Source organism: Sander lucioperca, chromosome 3 (assembly GCF_008315115.2).
Source record: "Sander lucioperca isolate FBNREF2018 chromosome 3, SLUC_FBN_1.2, whole genome shotgun sequence".
Classification (NCBI taxonomy): domain Eukaryota; kingdom Metazoa; phylum Chordata; class Actinopteri; order Perciformes; family Percidae; genus Sander; species Sander lucioperca.
This window is the reverse complement of record NC_050175.1, coordinates 25,240,934-25,268,023: the sequence shown is the minus strand read 5'-3', so window position 1 is coordinate 25,268,023 and position 27,090 is coordinate 25,240,934. Positions and strand designations below refer to the sequence as shown.

Below are 27,090 nucleotides of genomic sequence, written 5' to 3'. Positions count from 1 at the left end.
TCTGGCGGAGTCAGGTTAGGAGTTTGTGACTGTAAAATGCCGACCATTCTACATCCCACGCAAATTTACGGCTGTGTTTATACGATAGGGTTTATACTCAGTTTATACCACAGCCCACCAAGCGCTAATGCTAGTAGCTATGTGTTAGCTGAATTTAATGGAGCATATAGTGTGTGTGCACTAATTGTAGCCTGTTTCGTATGTCGTTTTTATATAAGGTCGTTTTTATATATTTTAAATGTGTAACACCACTTGAGCCACGGTGAAATGTTTTGTGTATATGGTTGAAATGACAATAAAACACACTTGTTGAGTTGATCGTCTCACTGTCTGTCTGTAAAGGGTAGGCGTGGCTTGGGAGTAGACGCTAAAGCAGCGAAGCAGGTGCATTCTGGGATTTGGTGTCTTTCATCCACATGAGCCAAAAACACATTTTCTGGCTTTTCTCAGTCTGGAAGCCACCAATTTCTAAACATTTTCTTCACATTTCTACTACATAAGTGATCCAATTTAAAGATATATTCATCTTTCCAGTGGTGAAATATCCATTTAAGTTTTGTGTTGATAGCATTTACTTTGGACAAGATATGCAGAAGTTTGTGTTTTGGTCGCTAGCTACAAACATTTGTTTGCAATTTGGACATTTTTGAACCAAGCTAAATTCTTTTTATAACTTTGTGTCAGTTCCATTTGAAGATGAACATTGGGCTAAAACCCAAGGAGGAGTTCGAAAAAAGTAGGTTTTGCACATTCCGTGATTTTGCGAAAAACATTCTAGGCGCAAAGGGCATAGCCTACGTCATGTGATTCAGCTCCATTCAGGGAATGTGTGGATATAAGGTTTTTGAAGGTGCAGTATACTGTATGCCCTGTATAGGGCAAAAAAACTTATTTTTTTCATAGTGCCCCCTGCTGGCAGAAGTGTGTTAATTTGTGTGCCTGAGGTGACTGGACCAGTCCTGAAAATTGCACTGCCCGGTCTAGGCTGTAGCGACACTGTTAGCAACGGAAAATGATAAAAAAATCTTTGCGATTACAATAGGGTTCCCAGCACCACTGGTACTAGGAGCAGCATTATGCGGGCTTCCAGCCCCCTCGGACTTGGACCCCTAAGTATGTAGGATACATACGAATTACAGTTCATTACTTTTTGTAGCTATATGTACGAATGGTTCATGAGAACAGTCCAAGGGAAGCATAACACTGTTCATCTAAACACACTGCACACACAAAGATGACAGAGCTGGATTTAAATCAACAAAATGTCTCTTTTAGTGCATGTAAACACACCAACTTGGAGCAGTTAAGTAATTGTACCAGACTGAGGTACCACACAACATTGAACATCCTCTTGTTCACGTCCTATTCATGATGGTGTAAAGAGTGTGAATGGTACATTTTTGTATGCTGTGCACCGTTTGTCAGCTTTTCCATCAGCACAAACCCCAGGAGACTAGCAGCTTTTTGAATAGAGACTCTCACAATAGCTCTGGTTGTTAAGTGACCTGCGCCATATTTTCACTCAAAACTCTGAGTGCAAAATCAAGGAGCTCTCCACCTGAATAATTTATATATGCCCTATACCAGCCGTCTACAGAGGCCATGATCAAAAACAAAACTCCAAATCCATGTAGACTTCATTAATATAGAGCATGACTTCTGTTTCTATGCAGCGGGTAGAACAAGACAAACTCGAAAGTGTTTCAAAGATTCTGTTAATACTTGCCAGTGAAATATTAAACACAGTATGTCAGAAACTTTAAGCTCTGACTGAAACTTAAGATCTTTTTCTGTTCATTAAAAAAATGTCTTAATGGAGTGGTGCCATTGTACAGTAGGTGAACATTTTTGTACAGCTCGACTGGAATTATTTACATTGCTAGAAAGAATAGTTAAATATGGAAGAAAAGAAATTCTCTGAGATACTCAGTAGACCCTCTGTGGAATACGTCTAGTTCTTTCACCAAAGGCCAAATAATTAAAGATAGTGATATAACAATCACAGACAGACCTTATTGCTAGTCACGATCCTTGAACAATATATGTTATATCATTTGATCAGATTAATTGGCTGCCAAGCCTGCTTTGATTTTGATTCATTAACTATTCTTCTTTTAAGTGTTTATTTGTTAAAGCCTGTAGTTTAATCTGATGGATAAAGAGAGGGAACTGTTTCCTTCTGAATTTAAATCTGATCGCCATTTTGAGCAAATAAAAAAAAAAAAAAACGAGAAAAGTCAGTTTTATGGTTTTCACATTCTCGCTGTGTAACACAAACCCATACAAACACAAACCTAATTTAAATCCTACGCTAATGTGTGCTTTTCTAAGAGGAGACTACACCCCATAATCCACTTTATAAAGAAAACAACCCCCCGTAAATGACAAATGATGTTAAGTGTGGGGCATAGATAAAGTTTGCAAGATAAAAAGTGAAAAGATACAGTGAAGAAGCACTTATTTCACAGGCTGAGTGCTGAGGAAGTCAGATCTGATAGGACGTTAAAGAAAAAGCATCTCACTGAATTTAATGGAATAACAAATCCAGCTTTTCAAGTTGAACAGTGGGAATGAGAAATGTAGCGCAGGAGCAAAAAGTCCGGAGCTTGATCAAATAACGTCGGTGCTGTCTCATATTTTGCTGTTATTCAAAAGAAGGAAAGTATTGCAGTTAGTTGCTCAGAATTTGTCAGCGATAATGCCATTGAATTTCTAGAGGATAATTCTTCTCCTAAAGGAGGAAAAAACACAAAGAAAGCCTTTGTACCCTCCTGAAGGGCACGAGTGATCTCAACGCTTTAATGAGGAGAAATGAACAAAAGGGGTAGAGATGACAAAGGCCGCTGCAAGTAAACATGACCCTCCTCCTAAATTCTGCCACTGCATATCCCCTCATGGAAATAAACAAAGACAAAGCCACACACCCCTCCTCTCTTTCAAGAGTAAATGCCAGTGTGACGTGCCAGCTACTTATGCGTCCTAATGAGAGAATTTCCCTCTCCTCCAGAGCCAGTCACAGAGGCCCATACAGTACCCATACAGTGGTGGACTCAGCCCCCCATCCAGTAAACAGACTAATTGGTTATTAGCTGTATTTACTGTCACAGAGTTGAGAGTACTGTGAGAGAGGATTAATAACACAGGATCAACTGTAACTGTGCTGTATAAGCATGCATACCCCAGGTCACAGTCAGTGTGTAAGAGCTGCCGTGTTCTGCAAAAAAGAATCTTCTTCATTATACGCTTTTCGTGAGTGCGTAGGTAGACTGGTGGCGCTCGGGATGTCAAGAGTGCTGTGCACCATGAAAAGAGTGACTCTACTGTCAGCGGTTGAACAAAATTGTTTTAAGTGTTGAGTCATTTTGTAAGTAACCCTTACATACTTCTACCTCACTCACAAATTATTATCCTTTTTTCCCTCTTGTCGACTATTTTGCAAGCAGATTTTTAAGTTTATCAAACCTGCATTAATTGATTTGTTTTGGCCTCTTGGGGGCAGCGCATCAAGATGTTAGGAAGCCGTGTACACATCCAGCAGGCACAGAGCAACATTAGCATTTGTGTTGAGTCATTTTGTAAGTAACCCTTACAGACTTCTACCTCACTCACAGGTTATTATCCTTTTTCCCCTCTTTGTTTAAACTCATTCTGTCTAGGAATATTTTCATCCAAGTATGCTCACACCCTATCAACAAATTAATTGATTTACTTTTGTAATTATCCAACTCTAGAGAGTGCATTAACAATACAGTTGCAGCATACCCAGATGTGTTTGAAAAAGAGACCTGTATAAAGGTAAATATGTTGCAAATTTTGACATTTTTTACTCATGGAATATATTCACACACCAGTGTTCTGATTGTGAAGTCACAGAAAACATATTCACAAATGTGTAGATAAATTGTGGATTATAATAAATACAATGACCGCTGAAAACCAATCAGAAGACGAAGCACTCTATTGCTCTGCTGTCACCGGCGCTGGGGGTTTCTCTCCACCTCATTCCCCGCTGCTAGAAAACTACTTCGCCAGGAGGATAGCAGACGGAAGTTCCGGAAACCTTCAGTTAGCAGTGTAGCAACTCAAATTCAGCCAGCGCAAACCCCAGCAGCAGATCCCCCCCCCCCCCCGACTCCCCGCCGGATCAGTACATTTTCTTTGCCGTTACACAGGTTAGACCCAGGCCGGCCACCAGTGATCAGATCAGAACCCAGCTGCTACCTCCTGGCGAAATAGTCTCCTAGCAGCGGTGAATGAGGCAGAGAGGGACAGCGGAGTGCACTAGCTAGCTGACTTTTGTGTCGTTTGTGGTCTGATAAACAGTAAATTCATCAAATTCAGTGCCCCATATCGCTATTTTCCAAGCTACTGTATAATCATATTTTGCGGGACTGCAATTTCAATGGGAACGCAGCAGTTGAGGCTTTTCCGCCATACAAAAGTGGGCGTGATTTCATCCAAGATATGTTGGAAAGATTACTTCTGATTGGTGCACCCTCCCCCACTCTGCTCTCTCACTCATTTCACATTTACGAAATTGCAGTGACTGATTCGAGAGGTTGTAACACCGAGTTTGTGGTTGTACTGGAAAATGGAATCAAAAAATGTTTGCAGCTGTCATTTTATTTATGCAAATATCAATCTACACATTTTTTAATGTTTTTTTTCTGTGACTTCAGATTTTGCTCACATATGTGTGAATATTTTATACAAGTGAACATTTTAACATAAAAGTTCAGACTTTGTTCTACAAGCTCTAACATTTTGCAACATATATACCTTCATAGACCTGAGAAATGATTTGGAACCAGGCAGAACCAGCTCAGGGGCAGCAAGGGCAGGGATGATACAACAGGAGTAATATGATATGATATAATATAATATGTTGTTTACAGTAGCTTCTGTTCGTCTGTTCTGGAGCCTACCAGCAATATTTCCAACTACCTGCAGTTAAAATGGTGAAGGCAGGAACAGAACAAGATGAAAGCATGATTCACCATCTTGATGTCGCTGTAAGATAAGAGCATTTTTATCACAACAACAAGTATTTCTGAACTGAAACCTTAACCTGCAAACATGTCAAGTTAGAAAAAACACAACAAGCTACACATTTAGACAAGTGTATTTGAGAGTGGTGGGAGGGGAGCCATCTTTGTTAAGCTGTTTTATGTGACTACTCTGAAGAGAACGCAACATGGTGAAGTGGACTCACTTTGAGTTGCTGTTTGCTGCTTTGTATGCTTTTAATGCGGGGCTGTTTTCAAAGGATGCTTTTTCAGTGTTAAGGCATTATATTTTGCTGTCCTTGTTCAGATTCCAAATATGCATATGGATGGAAATTTACCCAATGGTAATATTTACCATGGCTATTTCACAACAGTTCACACCTCCACTCATTTGAGGTTCAGGTCTTTAATGAGTGAAATCAGTTCTCCTATGTTTAAGGTTTCAGGATGGTGGTTTGGAGTGAGTTATGGTGGCAGATATATGTGGTGGCGGGAATGTTGTTTTTCCTCCATTCAGGAATGGTGACTTACTAGGAAGTCCTGTTGCCTTTCATTAACTGCTACTGGATTTTAGTCCAAGTGTGTTTCTTATTATGTCATTTATTTTTGAGGGAACTAATACAGTAGTGTTTAGAAGACCAAATAAATTATTCAAGCTTGCACATTTATAATTTATAAATACTGTCATTTGTAAACACTATTTTTTAATTATGTGACCAAGGGTAACAATTTACAGAATGAAAAATGTTGTACACCTCAGTGAAATACACATGGAACATGTGCTGTGGAGAATGAGGAGCCAAGTGATAGAGAAGGTCATGTCTAGTGCTTACCAGAGTGATAGAGAAAGACAGAGTGGCGACACTCCCATTGGACTCCGTTGTATGCTTTTTGCCTGCCGCAGTCTCGCATAGTTCCGAACAATCCATTCTACGCCGTTGGACATCATTAATTTCCATTGCTGGCCGTCGAGTAACTTCTGAGGTAAGTTGATTAAATAGTTACCTCTTTTGAATTGTCAACTGTCTGTATTTTATCAGAGGCCCTTTATGATGCATATACTGATCTTTATTTGTATGTGCACAGCGTAATTATATATATTTTTAACTTGGTAGACGACCGATTGCCTGCTAGTTTGTTAGCTCGTTTGCTAGTTTGTTAGCTCGACTTCGCCAGCTGTGAAGGTATTGCTACACCAACAATTATGAAGTTCAGTAGTGAATCTCTGACAACTTTTATTTAGTTAGTTATTAATGTTGGATTACTAGGATCATTAAGGTTGATTAAGGACGAGTTTTATTTAGGTTTTATCTGCTGAACCTGACGGTATTAGCTAGTCAGCTGAGTACTGTCTCTGATGTTATAGCTAGTAGAAATAAGGTTGCATTTGTTTAATTATACCCTTGAAAGAGCTGTTGGATTGCATGTATGAATACAAATTATTCCACACAAAAATATCATAAGCCATAATGAGCTTTAAAATGTTTATTACACAGACAGTAGTGTGACTAATTTCTTTCCCAAATTTCACAGCCTGAGTCATTTTTGTGTGAACCAAGAGACACTGGCCAAAATGTAAGCTTCTGTCCCAACTTGGTAGCAATTTGGCCATGTGTGGGGAAATGCATAGACCTACAGGCTATTCAAGGGCTTGTCTGCTTATTTTCACTCTGCTGCAGGTGGTGGCTGCTGCTGGTGGCGGCTGCTGGAGGCGATGGCTGCTGGCTCCAGCTTTACATGCTGCATCTTCCCTGCAAAGTTGTTTCTTCATTGCTGGCTCCTGACTGACTGGCCCTCGGCACACACATCCCTGGATCACCTGCCCCTGGCAAAGTGGCCTCTTGATCGCTCTCTCTGTCTCCTGTCATGTCCCTTTCATTGCCCTCAAAATCCACCTCAATTTCTCCCTCAATCTCTGTAACAATAAAAGGTGATGTTGCTGTTATATGTATTTTGCCTTTGCATTTGCACCTATTGTCATCTCCCAGACTGATCTCACTAAGTGGCGTATGTATGACACGCCAATTCGTATGCCATTTTGGTGTGTTATCAAGACGCATAATAATTTTTTTGCGTGTTTATCAACGCCATTTGGCCTCCATTGACCTACATTACATGTGAATTATCGCCGTAGCGAGTAGTATGAAAGGACGGAGGTCCGCAGAGGGATGTTGATTGGGGTGGCGGATGGGTAAAACAGGACTTTCACCCAGGAGAGCCGGGGTTGCGTCCCGCATTTTGCTTTTATCAACCGTTTTATTATTATTTTTTTTTTTTTTTAATAAAGCCTTCCCCAATGTTCTTTTCCTAAACCCAACCATTTATTGTTTTCCTAAGCGTGTGACATTGGTTACCGTCGTGGTTTTGTCGTTTTTTAGTGTTACTAAAGCCTTTCCCAATGTTCTTTCCCTAAACCCAACCTTTTTTTTGTGTGTATGTTTACATCCGCTATATACAGTGTAGACATACACGTGGATAGCTCAAAATGCATACAGATAAAACGCCATTTGGCTTTAGGAAAGTGGCGTGTATGTTTACGCAAAGTCATGATGCCATGTTGCATCTCCAAAGGGTACACTACACTCCTATAGAAAAGAAATTAAAGCGAAACATTACTGTAACGTGAATCAAATCATCTGCCACAATCAGAAACCAATAAAATGTATAAGTTCATCTACTGGCGATGGTTAATTAGGTAGAAATGTGTAGATTATCTATATTTTGTATGGAAATCCTCAGAGAGTCCCTGACCTCTGGTTGTTTTGAAGCTGGATGTACTAATATGAATAATGTAATAATCTCATGTTAGGCAGTGGAATCTGCATTTGCTGGAGGGTTTTATAACCAGTAGTGCTAGCGGTAAATCTTATTTGTATTGCTTTTTTAATTGTCTCCTTTCCCCACCGTATTCCTCTCTTCTTAACACTTATATATCAACAATAATCATCCCTGTTCCTTCACTTTGTTCTTGTTTTTCCAGTTAGATACACACACACACACACACACACACACACACACACACACTTGTTCTTGTTGTCTCACTCATTGTTTAATAAAAAAAATACTATTTAATTCATTCATCCAAGCGTAATGAGTTGTTATTCTTTAATATATTTGATACTTTGTGTATGGCTTAGTCTTATCATCGTTGTGTGGTCAACTCATGCCTCATCAGAAGAAGTGGGCTGGACACTAAATGCTGAATGGACTGTTGCTACTCTACTACTCTGCTTTCTCAATCACTCTCTGACCATGGGTAAGTCAATCGGAATTACAAGCAAAATCAAGGAAAATCCAATAGTCCAGTTGCGCAAAAAGAACATCTTGAATCGTCTTTAATTTCAAAACAGAGCTGGAGTAAGGTAAAAGTTAAGGTTAAGCCACTAAAGCCAATAGCCTAGTGCTACCCATGCTATCACTAATGTGAAGCCTTCCCTCCAAAACTTAAAAATGTATCTAAGTAATACTTATACATAGCTGTCAGTTGTCACCCTACCACTCCAAATGTAAAACTGACATTTACAAATATGCAATAACAATCCAACAAGTACTTGGGTATGTGTTTTCATTTATATTTACCATTCAGTATCGCAATCGCTGCTGTCAGTCCCATAGAAGAACATGACAGTGCTGCGTGTGTTTGGAACTATACAGGCTTACATGAACCACGTGACCACCCCGCTAGCGAGATCAAAGAGTGTCTCAACTCTTCTCTCTCTATGGCTCTGGTGCTTACCAGTCCATGTACTGTGTACCTAGCCAGTCAAGTCACGTGTAAGAGTGGTTAAGTTCGGGCGATATGGTCTTCTTTTTGTTAGTTTAAGATTAAAATATGCTTAAAATGACTGTAAAACAATCACACAATGTGTTCATGTGTCATCAAAGTATTATTCTATTGAAAGTACATAAACAATAGTATTGAATTAACGCACATTAAGATCTTTGCTGTCAAAGTCTGCATCACAATGGTGGAGGACCAAATCTACTTGGTCTGTATTTTACATAACATCTGCGTTGTTTGCAGATATAATTGTATCGGAACACTTAAAATATGTATTAAATTATAGTATTATTCAAGTATGATAACAAGTGACTTATTATAACTCAAATATCAACAGCTGAAGTAGGGATGCACCGATCTGACTTTTTTAGTCCCGATACCGATGCCTGGGCTTTGTGTATCTGTCGATACCCGATACCGATCCGATACCGTTGTTGAATTAATAATACACTGTATATCTTCCACCTTATACCTTCCCTCCACCATGTGAAAGAGACTAAAGGCACCAGACTTTCCTAACTAAACATTACTTTCCTAACTAAGACAAAATAACATGGATGTAATGTATTGAATTCTTATTTATTTGTACACTCAACTCTTCCAGCATGCGACACACGTGCAACAGAGGGAAACAAACTCCCCGATCCCGCTATTTTGTCAATATCGGGACCGATATCCGATCTTAATATCGGATTGGTGCACCCCTAAGCTGAAGCTGTTATTCAGATGTGTAGTTTTGAGTTACTCTGCAGGAAATGCATTTGGAACAATGGTAAATGTGACCGTGGCAGCATGCAGGGGGTTTTCTGCACCATTGTCAAAACTGCCTTAAATGTAAAAAGTAAAAAAAAAACTCTTTTAGCTGATAGCATCTTTGATATCAAGTTGTAGAAGCACCGGTGTGTCTTGAAATTTTTCATGTTGATGATGAGACCTAATTTTTTTTACAGTGGGAAGTCTCCGTCAAGAGATATATATATATATATATATATATATATATATATATATATATATATATATATATATATATATATATATATATATATATATATATATATATACATACATACATACATACATACATACATACATACATACATACATACATACATACATACATACATACTAGTGCAGTGCCCGTTGAAAATGTGCCTGTTTGGAACGGGCCGATTGCTTGGCCTGTGGTATTGCTGCTTGTAGAATTCATCAAAACCAAATTGTACCCCAAAATTACTTACAGAAGGACCCCAAACCAATTCATATGCAACTCCCCTGTATACCCTGTGTGTGTGCGCACGCAGAGAGAGAGAGAGAGAGAGAGAGAGAGAGAGAGAGAGAGAGAGAGAGAGAGAGAGAGAGAGAGAGAGAGAGAGAGAGAGAGAGAGAGAGAGAGAGAGAGAGAGAGAAGGAGAGAGAGAGAGAGAGAGAGAGAGAGAGAGAGAGAGAGAGAGAGAGAGAGAGAGAGAGAGAGAGAGAGAGAGAGAGAGGGAGAGAGAGAGAGAGAGAGAGAGAGAGAGAGAGAGAGAGAGAGGTCTTGTGTCGTTTGATCGTTAACGAATTTAACATTTCAGCAGAGGTGTTAATTTCCATACAGGTTTAGTGGCTTGACGGTTAACAGTGAAGTAGGGGATTTGATTTGCGGGGGTATTTTGGCAACGGTAATGTTATTAGTTAGCAGTAGACTTAATTAACCCGGGTTAAGTCTGATGAAAAGTGCCGTGTCTACCCGGTTCAGCTCTGAGATTTTCTCGCATTGCACAGCACTGTGAAGGAATAATCGGAAGCACCTTTTTTTCGCCACCCTTATTCCACACAACATTCGTGATGAGGTATTTCACATTTTAGCTGCCAAAGCTCCGCTGCTTTCTTCAACCCTCTCTGTCTCTGGTCCTGCGCTCTGCTCAGTCAGTGTGCAGTGCGAGAGGGGGAGTGGCCAGCGGCTAGGGCAAAAGCCAATGTGTGCTTCTTTTACCAATATATATTCAACGATATCTTTTGCATTTCTAATCTCAACATTTCAACATTGTCAAACTCGGCACTGCACTTACTCGTGCCCGTAGCAAGACACTTGTCAAGTTTGAAATCCATCGGACTAACGGTTTGAGAGATATGTGCATAACACACAGACACACAGACAGACAGACAGACAGACAGACAGACAGACGTTCCTGCAATTTATAGATTATATATATATATATATATATATATATATATATATATATATATATATATATATATATATATATATATATATATATATATATAATATGAATATTTTGACTGTGCCGCAGCGTTTGATGTTGTGGCTTCATGCTCCCTCTCATTATTTTGGATGTTAAATGACACAATGACTGAGGATAAATTGCAAACTGTCTGCTGTAATTGGAGGGTATTTATGGACAGTGAAATGTGTGCAACAAAGAACTACAGCAGTTAAATACCTGTGACTTCTGCACTAGCTGCCAAATGTATCTTTCTCCTCCTCTCCTAAAAGTCATTGACTTAACCAGGCTATAGCCTCAGAAAGGAACTGCGTAACGTGTTCTTTCTGTCTGTCTAATGTACAAGTAACAGCTGTTTCTATGTGCCTCCCTCTGCTGATTGACAGAGAATAGTTCATATATTCTAAATATAGTAAGCCCTCTGCTAGTGCTACGTTCTATTTTTGAGATAATTATCTCATTAATTTAAAAAAAAAAACTTTTTTCTCAAGTGAATGCATTACACTTCTGTACACATGGGCAACATTACCTGTTATCACATGCTACTTAAATGCTATGAAAAAGCAACATTCTTACATATCTCAGTTCCCTAAAAAAAAACATTAAATATATACAGATAACACAAAACAAAGTTTATTTAATTTATATAGCATTTTGGTACAAACAGGTTTTGCACCAATGTGCTCCACAAACAGACATATACAGTATGTATACACATACAAGCATAAAGACCTGTGCATAGATATGGAAATAAAACAAGATAAAAATAAAAACAAGTTTAAACGCAGGAATCCGATAAAAACAGAAAAACAAAGTTTGACACCAGAAAATTGTTAAAAACATGTAGTTTGAAGAATAGCAGAGATTGAGGCCCTAATTGAACACAATGGATATATAAACACATACCTAAAGACTGAAGACCTGAGGCGTTTAAGAATGAACTACTCCTGAACTGACTCTGGTTGTCCATTTGACAGTTGGCTGCATCTGTTATACAGTAAAGATCTCTCAACCAAGAATTTACCCTTTTATTGATTTTCACTAAAACAGTTACAACCACCAAATGCTTTTCTTTTTCCTCCCAGCGCATAATAGGGTTTAGAGTATGAAGAGGCAGGCAAAAATTCAGGCCTACAGCAGTTTTATCAAAAGTCTACATCTGTACCGCCGTCAGTTAGCATTGCATGGAAGAGAGTTATCTCTAAGGTGGTTAAAATGATAACAATTTGCGTTTGAAATTCAAAACATTTTCCTCTCCACAGACAGGAGGGGGTGAAAAATATAATTTGATAAAAATCTTTGTGCATTGTGGGGCAGTTTAATCACGGGGAACAATCTTTTATGGGATTAAATTGAATAATTCAACTTGTGCTGCTGTGCCTCTAAAAATTAAGTTCATATATAACCTGGGCATTTATTGGTCTCTTTCAGTGACTTCCTTGTTAACTGTCCATGTGTGGTCTCCAGCGATTTAGGTTTTTTAGCATGTGCATGTTGCATGTGCTTATCCTTTCTGCTGCCTCTCCTCTGTGACTGTGAGAGCAGACAGCTATAAATCAAGTTGCCTTGCTGTCGAAACACTTCCACACACGCCTGGAGTGCTGCTGGGAAGTTAAGGGACTACTTTACCTGTCTACACACACACACACACACACACACACACACACACTGTACACACTAGTTTTTGCCTCAGGTATTTGGCTGTGCTTTACTTGAGTTACCACCAAGGTTAGATGACTGAATATGTACTCAAGAGGAAACCACTCTCCAAACAGCAAGGTTACAGATGAAAAACAAGCCGTGTGATATATTTTCTGATTTCTTTGAACCCATTTTAGTGAGGTTGTACTATAGCATGTTTGTCAATCATCTACTGTGTGTACCACTGAAACGACACACCACGTAGCCAAGGTAACCCTGTCCAAACAACACCAGCCTGCCCTAACCTCTACTTTAGGGATTCACCACAGAGGAAACTGTCTCTGTAGGCTTAATTAATCACCACCCCGAGCAGGGAAATGAATAGGCCTTTAGGCGTACTTGCCAGGATTGAAAGACTTTCAGAACTTTTTTCCCATCCTTAGTCTAATCACAGTGTTCAAGAGCTGAAACACTTCCTCTCTGCTTCACAGCAGTGAAACTTTAACAACTGTGTGTTGAAGTTATTCCACCTCAGGCTCATACTGTTGGCTGTGCACTGGGCTCCTAACTTGGATGCTGGTTGACTTTTTGATTGGTTAGTAAGTACTGAGTATTTTTTTTAAATGCAGCTCTTTGTGGTGTGAAAGATAACTGTGTGTGTACAATACAGTAAGCTACCACAATTGGTATTATAAATGCAAGAGACTTTGGTCACTCAGGTAGCTTCTAATTAGCATCATTACTTACAGTAGCTGCAGCTAAAGCTGTCATAACAACTAACATGCATACATTATCATGAGGAAACAAGACTTTGGCAAAATCTCTTGAATACATTACTTCACCATTTAGAGCTAACAGTTTAGAGCCGACACAGGGCCAACCATAAACTGGTAACAATCTACCATACTGTCCACTCAGGGCCAAAGTTAAGCCGTAAAGTCGGCCTGCAATAAAATCCTATTTGATTGATACCACTACACTTACCGGTATTTGCTTTTGCCAAGAGTTGGATGGTAGGCAGAGTTTGATTTGCAGGTAGGCACATTTTGTTACCTTTGGACAGAGCTAGGCTAGCTGTTTCCCCCGTTTTCAGTCTTTGTGCTAAGCTAAGCTAACCTGCTAAGTCCATCTCATCCAACTCTTTGATGTGGGGCTGATTTAAGACTTGAAATTCTAAATTTTGTAAAAGAATATTTTCTTTTGGTGCCTGTGTGTAGGTCAGACTCAGCGTCGAGATCAATATAAACATGTCCTCTTTATAACCACATGCGTAAGAGAGGTACTGCATGTTTCAATTTTACAGGATACAAACTCTGTAACTACTGGTACAATGGTTTCCTTCACCTTCCAAAGACATTTACTGTAAGCCTGTGCCTTTTCAGAAGCAGTTCTTTTTGTTTTCGTAATAATGTAATCCCTTCACACCTGCCTCCATGTTGTTGTCTTAGTTCTTCTGTGGCTGACTGTTTGTCACTTGTATGTTAAAAAAATTTGCTCATGAATATTTACCTTCAGCAATCTGCTTCAAACACATGCATACTGCACACACACACACACACACGCATGCACGCACGCACGCACACACACACACACACACACACACACACACATACACGCACACACTCTTAACCTTGTCTGTTTGAGGACTCAAAGCCCTTTCTTTCTTTCTTCTTTGGTCTTTAAAGGAACACGCCGACTTATTGGGACTTTAGCTTATTCACCGTAACCCCCAGAGTTAGATAAGTCCATACATACCCTTCTCATCTCCGTGCGTGTTGTAACTTTGTCTGATGCACCCACTACTAGCCTAGTTTAGCACAGATCCTGGAGGTAACCGGCTCCATCTAGCCTACTGCTCCCAATAAGTAACAAAATAACAGTGCTTTTCAGGTGTTGCGCTAATCACTCCGCCCAAGTAGCAGAGCTTCGCCTTCTGAGAATATAGTTCCCAGTTTGTATACGGTTAGAAGATGGCTGTGTCTCATGTGACCTTGTTATTTGTACACGCTGTGACTATACAAATCACAACATGTAAATAGGAAAATGTTGGCATTATTTTGTCACTTATTGGGACCAGTAGGCTAGATGGAGCCGGTTACCTCCAGGATCTGTGCTAAGCTAGGCTAGCGGTGGGTGCGTCAGACAGAGTTACAACACGCACGGAGATGAGAAGGGTATGTATGGACTTATCTAACTCTGGGGGATACGGTGAATAAGCTAAAGTCCCAATAAGTCGCCATGTTCCTTTAAGGCTTCTTGCTTTATATTTATTCCTCCAAAAATATATCAGTATTCATTTGTTAGACTTCATCACGTTCTAACACTTGAGAGACATTAATTTAAAATAGCTTCAACAAAAACAGCAGAAAACATAGCTATGACAAATAGTATTAATTAAAAGAAGAAACCAATCTTATCACTTCTCTCCTGGCTTGCATTTCATTTCACCTTTCATAATGCCTGTCCGCTGTAAGCAGAAATACTGAAGCTTTATAATGAAATGTGTCTGTTTTGTATTGTTGTAAAGCCTTACATGTGCTGCCTTCTTTCTTAATGAAATTATTAACATATGATACCAACACCAATTTTCATTAGCTTTCATTTCCTGCTGATTAGAACATTTTAATTAACAATATGCAATTATTATCCATGACATAGAATTTAGTCATACTTAGTCCTTTTCGATGAAGGAAATTATTATCATGTAAATAATATTCCAGATTTGTCTTATTCACTGGGTTGCCACCACCAGCCCCCCCATTCATATTTTCACAGATCATAGATATCACTGTGCTGTTAAATAAGCTCTGCAATATTCAGACATGACTGAAGCACACTTTAGAGTCTCTGCATAATGTTCCAACAGGTACTAGAAGTCAATGAAATGGCTGTATTAAAGCTGGAGTATGGGACTTTTTCATATAAATGAACATCTGTTACATTCAAGCCCTTGCCAAACGAGTTCACACAATGCCGATTAAAACTATTGCCGCAGGGAAAGCTCTCTGTATTTCTCAGTATACTCGAGTTGTTGTGTTTGTGGAGACATTCCTGCGCTAGCGCACCAGAAGTGATGTGTTTTACGTCAACCAGCCAGAGCTAAAGGGGGCAGGAAGGGGGAGGGATGTCTAAATATGTGTACAAACAAAAAATAATGTTAAAATGTATAACCACTGTAGACTTTACAATACTTTATTTAAAGTGCTCATATTATGCTCATTTTCAGGTTTATAATTGTATTTAGAGGTTGTACCAGAATAGGTTTACATGGTTTAATTTTCAAAAACATCATATTTTGTTGTACTGCACATTGCTGCAGCTCCTCTTTTCACCCTGTGTGTTGAGCTCTCCGTTTTAGCTACCGAGTGAGGCATCTCACTTCTGTTCCATCTTTGTTGGGAGTCACACATGCGCAGTAGCTAGGTATAAGCACTGCTAGCCAGTCAGAAGCAGAGTATGAGGGCGTGCCACGCTAGCAGCTAGGCGAGCATTATAACGTGTGTTACAAAGTGACGCACGTCTGTTTGGAGCAGTTTGTGAACAGTGTTTTCTGTTGGAGATGGTAAGGCCCTTTGGGGTGGACTTTGGGCTTTTTCACTTTGTAAACCTATAACATGCACACAAAAGATATATAACACAATAAAGGAAAGGGAAAAAGCCAAAAAGCATAATATGACCACTTTATCTTTTTTATTTAAAAAAAAATACATTGTTTTTACAATGTTATTACAATATAACAAGTTGTAAGGCATTGTAAAGGTGTTGTATAATTGTCTCAAATAAGTTATATACATAGCTACGGCGCAGCAGCTTTAGTATGGTGAAAAATCCTAAATAAGAATCATCCAAGAAAGGTTTCTGGAGTGGATGTTCTACATAAAAAAGAAACTTGGTGTTCAGAGGAAGGATTAAAGTAAAAAGAACAACAAAAAACTGCAATTCACGGCGAGGACGGTGGGGGAGATCACCTGCAGGCATACGGTCATAAGCATGCGTCAACAGTGTTTGTGTAATTACTCTCACTGCCAGAGGGGGGAGACAAATGTTCTGCACTCCAGCTTTAAAGTGCCTATATTATGAAAAAAATACTTTTTCTGGGATTTGGGGTGTTATGTTGTGTCTCTGGTGCTTCCACACACATACAAACTTTGAAAAAAATCCATCCATGCTGTTTAGAGTGAGATACAGTTTCTGCATGTGTCCTGCCTTCAGTCTCTGGGTGAGCTGTTCAAAATCGGCACGGCTTGTGACGTCACAAGCCGAAACGAGCAGGCTAACCGCAACCATTCACTCGTTAGCATGCTAACGCTAATGCTAACGATAGCATGCTACCTCGTTCTCAATAGCAAAGCACTGCTACAACACACACAAGTTCACCATAATCTACAAAAGAACTACTTACATGTGCACCCTCATTTAGAAGTCTCCCAGCTAATCCTGCCTTGTAACTGACCGAAGTTGTAGAAACAGCCTTTCTTTTACTGTCTATGGAGCTAGCTAGCTGACATGATCTACATCTGAGCTACTGCGCATGTGCAGTGCAATCAAAGATAGTACAGAAGAAGAAGAAGAAAAGAGGTCTCACTCTGTAGCTAAAACAGAGACCAGCTGAAAAGAGGATCTGCAGCAGTGAGAGAGAGCACTGCAGTACAACAAAAATATGGTGTTTTTTGAAAATTAAACCATGTAAACCTATTCTGGTACAACCTTAAAATACAATTATGAACCTGAAAATGAGCATAATATGGCTGCTTTAAATGAAAAACCTGAAACGTATGTTGCACTGTTTTGCACACGTTTTTAATTACGGTGCAAAAGAAGATATAATCACTGAGATTTTAGATCTACATACTGCAATCATACAAGTGCTGTTGGGAAACGTATTGTATATTATTTAAGATGACATCGCTTTATTTCAATCCAGTTTATATACTGTATTTATTTATATTTTGCATTTAAATCACTCGGCTGTGGGTGAAGCTCCCTGACTGTTAAGCACACTCAGAAGTTTCCTCTGAAGTGCATTAAAACCTCTTGGAAGCAGGACAGAATATTTAACAGATGCCACCGCTGTTTTATGGAGTCTGAACATGAACTTAGTCTATCAACAAGGACCACAAGCAGTATATACTGTTCATCACACTAAATGTGTGTTTGTGAGATGTCTTTCTCTTCTCAGTGCTGTCGGTGCTGCTCAGTTATAAAATGAGTCAGGACTGCACTCATTTTGAACCCCTCAGGTTTCAGCCCTTTAAACACAAAGTCGTTCTACTGCAATCGTCTGTAGTGCAAAAACACTCCCAGAGAAAAGTTCACTTACTCCCAAGATTATCACACATTACCACTTGATGAATTATTAAAGGACGCTTGTGTGTGTTGCTCTAGCGATACCTTTAGGGAAATTAGTTTCACTTTCTCCTCCCTGCATAGGTCAAAGAGCAAGGTTAGTTACAGAACATCTCGGCTGGTAGGGATTGAATCTTGTTTTAAGGACACCAGAGCTTCTTATCATGTGGACAGTTTGAACTCCCGGTGTTTCTTTTGAAGGATGGCCAATCTGTCTCTGAAAATAACAGGCCATCCTTCACCTGCTAACATACATCATAGCACAAGGGAAAGTAGCATTTATGTCAGTGATTATATTAGCACTATCATTTTTCTACATTTCTTAAATGTCACCTTATGCACAACCTCACCGTTAGCCTGAGAAGCTGTGGCCTAGACAAATATTCATGCTATTTGTCTTCCTGTACCTCCTAGAGACTCCAGGGAGGGGAAAGGACGGTCAGGCGGACACATCATTCTCTGACTCATCGCTCTTCGCTCACTGGGGTCAGGAGCTCGGCCCGGACAATCGGCGTGTGGCATTGAAGATGTTCCAGTACTATGGATATAACGGCTACCTCAGTGATCGTCTCTCTTTAGACAGACCAATACCAGACCTCAGGCCTGATGGGTAAGACAGCAGGTAGAATGGTGCTCAATCAAAACAAGAAAACATTTTTATATACTATCACCCTACACTAGGTGCTACTTGTTGATATAGATCTGTAAAGTATCCTATGTCTGATTATATTCTTTATGTCACTGTTGTTTTCTCGTATTGTGTCCACATTTTGTGCTGGAAAAGTTGTTTGCAAACAAACTTTTCTCCTTACTATGCAACTTTTGCAAAGAAATAGTTAGAGTACTACTGTATTATGCACTGTGGTATCAACTAATATGTGGTTGCCTCCACATAGGAGTCAGCAATATGGTTAATTCCTCCATAACAGTATGCCATTTTGTATTGTGATAGCAATAGATTATGATAATCCAGCAAATTTAAACCGGAACAATCAAGGTACTATATAACATTGATGAATAATCGTAAGAATCTACAGCCATGCTAGAAGCACTGTGAGGCTGTGCTTTAAGCTAAATGCTAACGTCAGCTGACATTTCAGCCTGGACCAAAGTAGTGGACCGACCGGCTGACAGACTTTGAAATTGCCATCACTAGAAATCTTGTAAAAATCCAGTATTGACAAACATCAGTTCTGCTCAGTAATTTGCAACATTGCCCATGGTGGCCTAACACACCCACTGAGCCACCACAGTGTAAACAGTATGGCAAAATCTCTGACAGCTAACAAATTTGCATCGTCTCAGTGCTGCAACTAGCAATTTCAATTATAGATTCATCTGCCTGTTATTTTCTCTGTTAATCGATTTGTTTTTAAAATGGCACAAAATTGTGAAAGCGTACCCTATATTATTTACCAGAGCCCAAGGTGTCATGTTCAAATAGCTTGTTTTATCTGACCAACAGTCAAAAAATAAAAGCTTGGGTTTCCTGTTATATAGACAGAATATCAACATAGTTACAGATTAATTTTCTGTCAAACGATTGACAATCATTTCAGCTCTAGTCTGTATGTATCCTCATATCGGTCAACCTTATCTACCCTGGGGTTCTGTGCTCTTATTTTTAGCTCTGAGGACAATTCACTTTTCAGTAATAAACAAAGGAACTCACCAGGCACTTGCCACAGTGAAAAACACATTGTTGTTTCCACTCAAACACCTAAGTGCCTATAATTCAAAAGCACTCTGCCTACAGCATTCAGCCCAATGCTGTTCAATGAAATGAAAGCTCTTGTTCATTGTAGGCTTGATTAAGGGGTGACTTACTGTATCAATATCTGTCTCAAACCCCTACGGCCATCTGAAGGCGGCATGACAAAGTACATGTTTCCATATGCAGCATGTAAATTAAGGGACAAATGCATTTTCAAAGCCTTGTGCAGTTACAGTATGTGTGTACTGTGGGCACTTTGATTAAGTGCTGGACAAAAAGGAATCCTGCAAAGTCAATACATCAACATCTTTCCAGGAAAGTGCTCACACCACATCGGTTGGCTGTGACTCTGTTTTCAGCACAGCTTTTATGTTCACATGTGACAGGAGTGCACAAAATGACATCCTGGTGTGAAAGTTTACACAGCTCCAAGACCTTCAGGGCATTTTCTCCACTGCACATCACTAGACTCCCTTGAGAGCATTCCCACTCCTACTGGCTCTGTACACTCATCCAAAACTGTTTTGGGGGATAAATTACACACATTTCCCAAAAGTATTTCCCGAGCTACGCCATTCTGTGAATAAAACAGGCTTTTGGCAGCATGATGTGGTAATGGCGATGGGATTTTGTCAAATTAAAAATTTGAAACTGGTAAGATGACACAATTCACTTTTTACAATTTAATTAAATAGTCATGTCAAGATGATTGAGAGGGGAGCTTGCCACTGATGTTGTTACAACAATCTAGATACTGTTATTGAGGTAATAATTGTCTTCTTACGCATTTGTGTCATTACACACAGAAAACATTATGATCAAGATTTTAATTTTAAAAACCTTAATTTAAACTAAAAGGGATATTATCTGCAGCAGTACAGTCATTTTTACAGCTTCCTCTCTGCATTTCCTGGAAACAGTCATCCGTTTCAGGTTCTTGTGGGAGAAGAGGATTGACTCCTTATTCACAGTTAAAATGTCAGCATGTGGTGGCAGAAAACAATGTTTTAATAGGAAAAGAGATAGATAGATTGATGTCAGACCTTAGCACACAACCAATTATGTATTCCTCTTAAATGGATCGAACTGCATTGCAGGTGCACCACTATTGCAGTAGCACTTTAATTGTTAAATTTCTAAAAAATCAGCTGGACATAAACTGGTGCCAGTTCCTACATTTATACCTTGATTCATGAAAATAGGGGCCTGATATAGTCTGCCAAGTAGCTGGGATGGCATGGAATCTGCCATTACCCTGCTCTTTAGGAATCAATGTCAAATGTATCTGGTAATCCTTTAGACAGGTCTAAACATTGCCTCACCAAGGGTTTTCTTATTTGTCCTCCACAGGTGCAGAAACCTCACTTATCCTTTAAACCTCCCTCAAGTGAGCATTGTGTTCATTTTTGTGAATGAAGCCTTTTCCGTCATCCTGCGGTCCATTCACTCTGCCATCAACAGAACGCCCTCCTACCTTCTCAAAGAGATCATCCTGGTGGACGACAACAGCAATAACAGTAAGCAGCATCATTTTATAATACAGCAGTTGACCTCTTGTTAAACCCCTCCCCCAAACAGCGAGTTATGGTAGCTTAGCAACCATAACTAGGCATGGCGGGCCTGTCAGTCTTCGGTTTTTCTAACATGATATAGTGGTGTGCATGGGGCTGTAGTGCGAGTGATACTCTGTATACTCTGCATTTAAAGAGTTTGGGGGGTGGTGTCTTTGTTGAGCCAGAGGAATATGATTTTTATTTTATTTTTTATTTTTTTATTTTTTACAAATTATCTTATTCATGTATGTCAGTATATAGTGACATTTTGACAGTATGACAAAAACAAATGTATAAATAAAAACTATAGCTTTACCTCATGTGTGAAGAAATCTGTATCTGTGATATTTACTGCTACTCTGGCCCCAGACTCCTTGAATGTTTTTAATAAAGTGCTGTGTTCACTGGATTTAACTGATAGATGAATAACACTGATTAGCTGCAAAGCCAGAAAACATGCCCCGAAGCAGATAACAATCCAGCAAGGTGATAAAGTGTTTGCATATCTTGTCTGCATTTGAAACCCTAATTCTTACATCTGCATGCATTTGATATAGTGCAAACAGTATCAGGTAGAGAAGATATCCACTATATGCTGACAATGTGTAACTGCTGAGCTCTGTTCACTTATTACTGAGATGACTGATGTGTGAGATCACTGATGGGTTACTTGAGTTGGCCATGCAAGGCACAAGCAATAGACATGAAGAAGCTTGTGAAAAGTGGACGTGGTAATTTACAGTGTAAGACTTAACTACATTACAAAGAAAGCAGGCTATAAAAAGGTAATGATACTGTGCCAAGGTCATTTATGGGCAATACACTTTTAAATGGGCTGTGCTGCTGGAAACAAGGACAGCTATTAGGGTCAATCAACATAGGAAATACTAGCCTGGGAAAACCCGGCAAATGAGATTTGCTCTGCAAGTCAGTCTAACCAAGAGCCCATTCAAGCCCATTTCCAATTTTTCCAAATTGAGGCACCAATCACAACCGTTGAGGCGGGCTTTACACCAATCACAACCGTTGAGGCGGGCTTTAAGCGATGGCAATGGTGATGGCGATAGCGCAGCGACGGCGAGCAGCTTTTTGTTTACATTCAACATGACTGCTACCGAAGCACAGCAACCCATTGATGCCGCTGTCGCTGCTACGTCACCCGGATCGTTGGTCTGATTGGTTGAAGGACTAACCAATGCGCCCAGAGGCATTTGAGCGGCGTCCGTTGGTGACGCCCCTTTGGAAATGAGCTGCGAATGAACCTTGCCCAGACCCACTCTCAGTTACAACTGAGAAGGGTCTGGTGTCAAGCAGGCTAAGGAAATACTGGCATTGGGAAGAATATGTTTACCAAAGTCAATAATGCAAAACATGTAGCATGGCCTGAACTGAAGCCTGATGGAACAGAATATAGATCACTATAGTTTGTCGTGGGAACTTATCGCAACACACTGCGATAAGATTGTGATTCTCCCTCTGGTTATCGTTGACCAGAAAGTTGAATATATCCAAAGTTATCTGTTAAAAAATGTAAATCTCAAAACCCTAAAGTGTGCTCCTCCTAACACATTATTGGATTGTCACATCAGACCCCATAGACATTCATATTTCATCATGTAATTGAGAGCTAGGGAGGAGTTGCCTTTAGCTCCTTCAGGGACCCAAGTCACGCATTGACATTTCGCTGATGGCATTTTACCCTGTTTGCCTGAGCAGTCTGTCACACTGGTCTGATAGGCCCGGTGTTATCATTATCACCATGGCTGTGAATCTTATCTGTGTTAAATGTCGTTAGCCTGTTGACCCATGATTCTGTTAAGATTGTATAAGGGGTCATCTTCCACAGCTCACCTCCCAGGCATCCAAGCTTTACATTAGTCATCTGCCACTGTCACAGCTCACCTCCGAGAGATATTAGCATGCAGGAGGGCATGTTGCCATTAAGGGAGAGAAGGGCAAATTGACCTAGCTGATTCCTCCTTAATTGGATAATGTCCCAAGCTGTGGCCCGAGAAAGGCTCGTATTTCTACAAGTGGGGTTTTGAGGAGGGCTCACTTATTAGCGAAGCTGTCAGAAGACTTATGATTCCATACTTTAACTTTAATCATAATACCAAGGAGTCTTGTGTATGTGAGGGTGAAGGATTGGACCCAAGATTGGATACAAGACTGGTGAAAACTTGGAGAAAGAGCGAGTATCAGTTGGATATTTCAAACACAGATTTTAACAACCACAGAGTTGTGTAGTGAGAAATTGCCAAGTGGTGTAGTGCAAACTACACAGCTACTTTGAGTCCTGTGTCCATGCCAATTTGCCATCTGCTGTGCAAGCAAAAACGCATGTGTGGTGATAAATGTTGTTTAGTTTGAACATGCACGAAGATAACGTAGAGTTTTCAATAACAAATAAATACATTATATATAGGTTTAAATGAATTTCAACTTTTTTGAAAGTAATTTAAATTAGTAATAACCTTTACCAGCTGCAGTAATATAATACACCTTGTTCTGAAATGTGCGTTTCTGCATCATTAATGCGTTAACGTTTGGTACTTTATGTATTTTTTGATGCTGATACTTTTCTACTTTTACTAGAGTAAAATGTTAATGCAGGACTTTTACTTGTAACAGAGTATGTCTATAGTATTGTTATTTTTTTTTGTACTGAGCACTGGGGATAGAATAGAGATGAGCTAAATGGCATATTTACTTTTTAGCAGCTCACCATTAGCTTTGCTTTTTATCTTCTTAGAAAAACCTTTGAACATTTTGAATATGTTACTGGATTTATTGGCTGACTGCACAGTGATGTTAGAAACCTGTTTGCTTGTTGTTCCAGTCCAACTCCACCCCAAAGCCTATTGCTTTCCAGCAGAGTTTCAACATCCTGAAAGATTGATGACTGTTGGCCATCAGCCATTCCTGGTGTAATGAACCGTGCTTTATTGTAATTTGTTATGAGGCGTAACACAACAACTATTCTTATTTTCAATTCACACACACATCAGAATGTCTTAATTATTGATGGCTTAAAAATGATTACAGATACAGTAATCTGGTGGAACGTCACCAGCAGCTGCTCGCATGAGTAACTACAGTAGCTTTCCTTTAGCCATAATTAAGAGTCCAAAGTGAACAAATGTTTCTATTACATATGCTAAAGCTTGAATTAGCATATGAATATATATGATATATATATATATATATATGAAGTGAGCTTTTCTCAGTCTTGGCTTGGATGATCCAGAGTCTTTCTGCTTTAAGTTCTGGATAGCTAATCTAATATCTAAGGGCTAAGGTACACGTGGGATGTCTGCTGCAGGGACGTCATGGTGGGGGGAGGCCGAGGCCCTGTGCAGTCGCACACTTCACACAGCCCAGACGATTCTGGTTGCAATGAACCAGGAAAAAAAGACGACCCCCGCAGGCTCTGCTGAATAGGATAGTATCGTACTTCAAATGTACTATAGAATTTCATGTTGCATGTGGTGTGTATAGTGTGAGTAATATTCTGCTCCTGGTAAGACAGCAGCATCTCTCTCTCAAATTGAGGTAATTCAACAAATTCAAGAGTTTTGGTATCTGTGGTGCTTTGGGCGAAAGTAAGAATATGCTGTAACTTAAAGGTACCCTGTGGAATGTTTGACCATTAAGCAGCCTACACATGATCCGCTGTAAAACCTCTCTGTTTTCCTATGGGAAGAGGGGTGAAGACAACTCGGAGGAAGCGCTACCCTTGGCGTGGCACACTGCTCGAAATTGTCGCTCAGCGCTGCACTCAAAGTTAAAATTATTTCAACTTTGACCATATTGCCGCTGATCTTTCAAGGCGCAACCAAAGCCAGAAGCAATGATGATGTATACCTGTGCTGCGCTTTGCCTTTGTGCCTGCAATATGCTTTGCACCCTAGCTTGCGTGTTTACTTCTGATCATGTGTAGGCGGCTTTAGTAGCTCTGTGGAGCAATGCTTTTATAAGCGGGTCTCCATTTTGTTTGTATTGCTGCAAGCAGATGCATTCAACACATTTGTCCGGACTAAGGGATACACACAATGAAACATCATCCTTGACATAGAAAATCTGAATGGTGTTCATTCAATAATGTATTGACACATGACTCATTCATAGTGGGCAGTACTATTTAGATTTTTAGATTTATTGAGTTGCTTTGTGTTGCTGTTGTTATTTTTCTCATATTACACAAAACATTAGCAAGAGCTGTCGGCTAACCTGACATTCCACATAAGGGTGAAGACAATTACTACTTTCCTAACCTCTTAAGTGATAGCTGATAAAAAGATATAAGGGTGACAAAATTCCTATTATATATTTGGGGATTTTATATTGAAATTCACTGTAGTAGAGGCACCAATTAATATGTGCTGTGAGGCTTGTTTACAGCAAATAGGTGCCAGGTGTTTGCAAAGAAGGAGAAAATAAAGCTGCCGAAAAATATTTAGAACAAATAAATCAGTGCTAAAGCAGGATGTTCCTGTGCCAAGTTTATGATGGGACTTAGAGTGCGGATCAGGCCGCATTTTTCTGTCGGAGCCCGGCCCGAGCCCGACAGGCATTAAGATATTTATGTCCGAGCCCGACAGTTAAAATCTAATTTTTTTCTCATACTAATGACACATGTACGTTTTGTAGGAAGGCATTTGGAAATGTCAACAGATGAGCGCATCAGCGCACACGGGGCAACAAGCGCACATTAACACAGGCGCGCACCTACATAATAAGCTTTTTTAAATTTAAAATGTTCAATGCCTTATCGCGCTGATGTGACCGAGCCCGACCCAAACCCGAACCTCATTTCTAAATATCTGTCCAAACCCGGCCCGGCCCGTCAGGTACCGCCGGGTCCCGACGGGCTCGGTTCGGGTATCCATCCTCTAATGGGACTGTACAGAATGTGTCCGTGTTTGTCAAAAAAGTGCTGCATATTTTGTGCAGTTGAGAGATACAGATATATACCTAAAAAATACAGCCAATGCTTAAATGATCCGATGAACAACTTCAACAGAAGTTTTTTTTTAGAGTTTTGTTGGTTTGGAAAATCAAAGGATTTTTCGACTTTTAAAAATTGACTCACCCCGCTCGAAAGAAGCCAGACACAGCATGACTTCACGACAGCCTCTTTCTGTCTGCTTGCAGCTGCTCCCCATTCCCTTCAAACTCGAAAGGTACTGGCAGTTAGAAGTGAAAGCTTAGCTTAGCTTGGTTTATTAACACAGAACCAAGCAAAGGCAGCATAATGCTGTCCCAGTGTGTGATTTCACATAGCTTTATGCACAATTGTCAAGAGAAAAGCGCCTGTGTGTATGTGTGCGCTGCTACAATGTAACATCTGCGGTCTCTCTTTCTTCATCTGTTTTTGAATGTACTTTAGTGAGCAAGCTGTACCCAGCATGCCATTTGCCGATGTAACAGTAAATAGGGGTCCCCTCTCAATACACTATACACTTGTAGCAGCGCACACATACACACAGGCGCTTTTCTCTTGACAATTGTGTATAAAGCTATGTGAGATCACACACTGGGACAGCATTATGCCGCCTTTGCTTGGTTCTGTGTTAATAAACCAAGCTAAGCCAGTACCTTTCGAACACATACCCACTACCCACACTACACACTACTAATAAATATGTCCCGTAGATCTCAAGAGCTGGCACTCAACACTGCACTTCCTTGGGTCCTCAGCAATACACCTTTTTCAAGTGTGAAGTCAATCAGACGGTTGTCGAGAAAAATAAAGGACAGACATACATGCATACATACTGTACATACAGAGAGACGGAGACTCCTTCCATGTTTATTCAGTTCATGC

General features: G+C 39.9%; 2 protein-coding genes across 3 annotated transcripts in view; both read left to right on the top strand.

Moving 5' to 3' along the window:
- The window catches only part of mical2a (microtubule associated monooxygenase, calponin and LIM domain containing 2a), an 858,504-nt gene that overhangs the window by 271,001 nt on the left and 560,413 nt on the right, over nt 1-27,090 (top strand). The gene's annotated exons all lie outside the window — the stretch shown is intronic.
- galnt18b (UDP-N-acetyl-alpha-D-galactosamine:polypeptide N-acetylgalactosaminyltransferase 18b) overlaps nt 1-27,090 on the top strand; it is a 91,930-nt gene that overhangs the window by 22,406 nt on the left and 42,434 nt on the right. For both annotated transcript variants that reach the window (XR_004896945.1, XM_031324264.2), the window contains exons 2-3: nt 18,411-18,606; nt 21,061-21,227. Coding sequence is in view for 1 of the 2 variants with exons in the window: in XM_031324264.2 (XP_031180124.1) it covers nt 18,411-18,606; nt 21,061-21,227 (363 nt within the window). In the remaining variant the exon portion in view is untranslated. The remainder of the gene's footprint in view (nt 1-18,410; nt 18,607-21,060; nt 21,228-27,090) is intronic.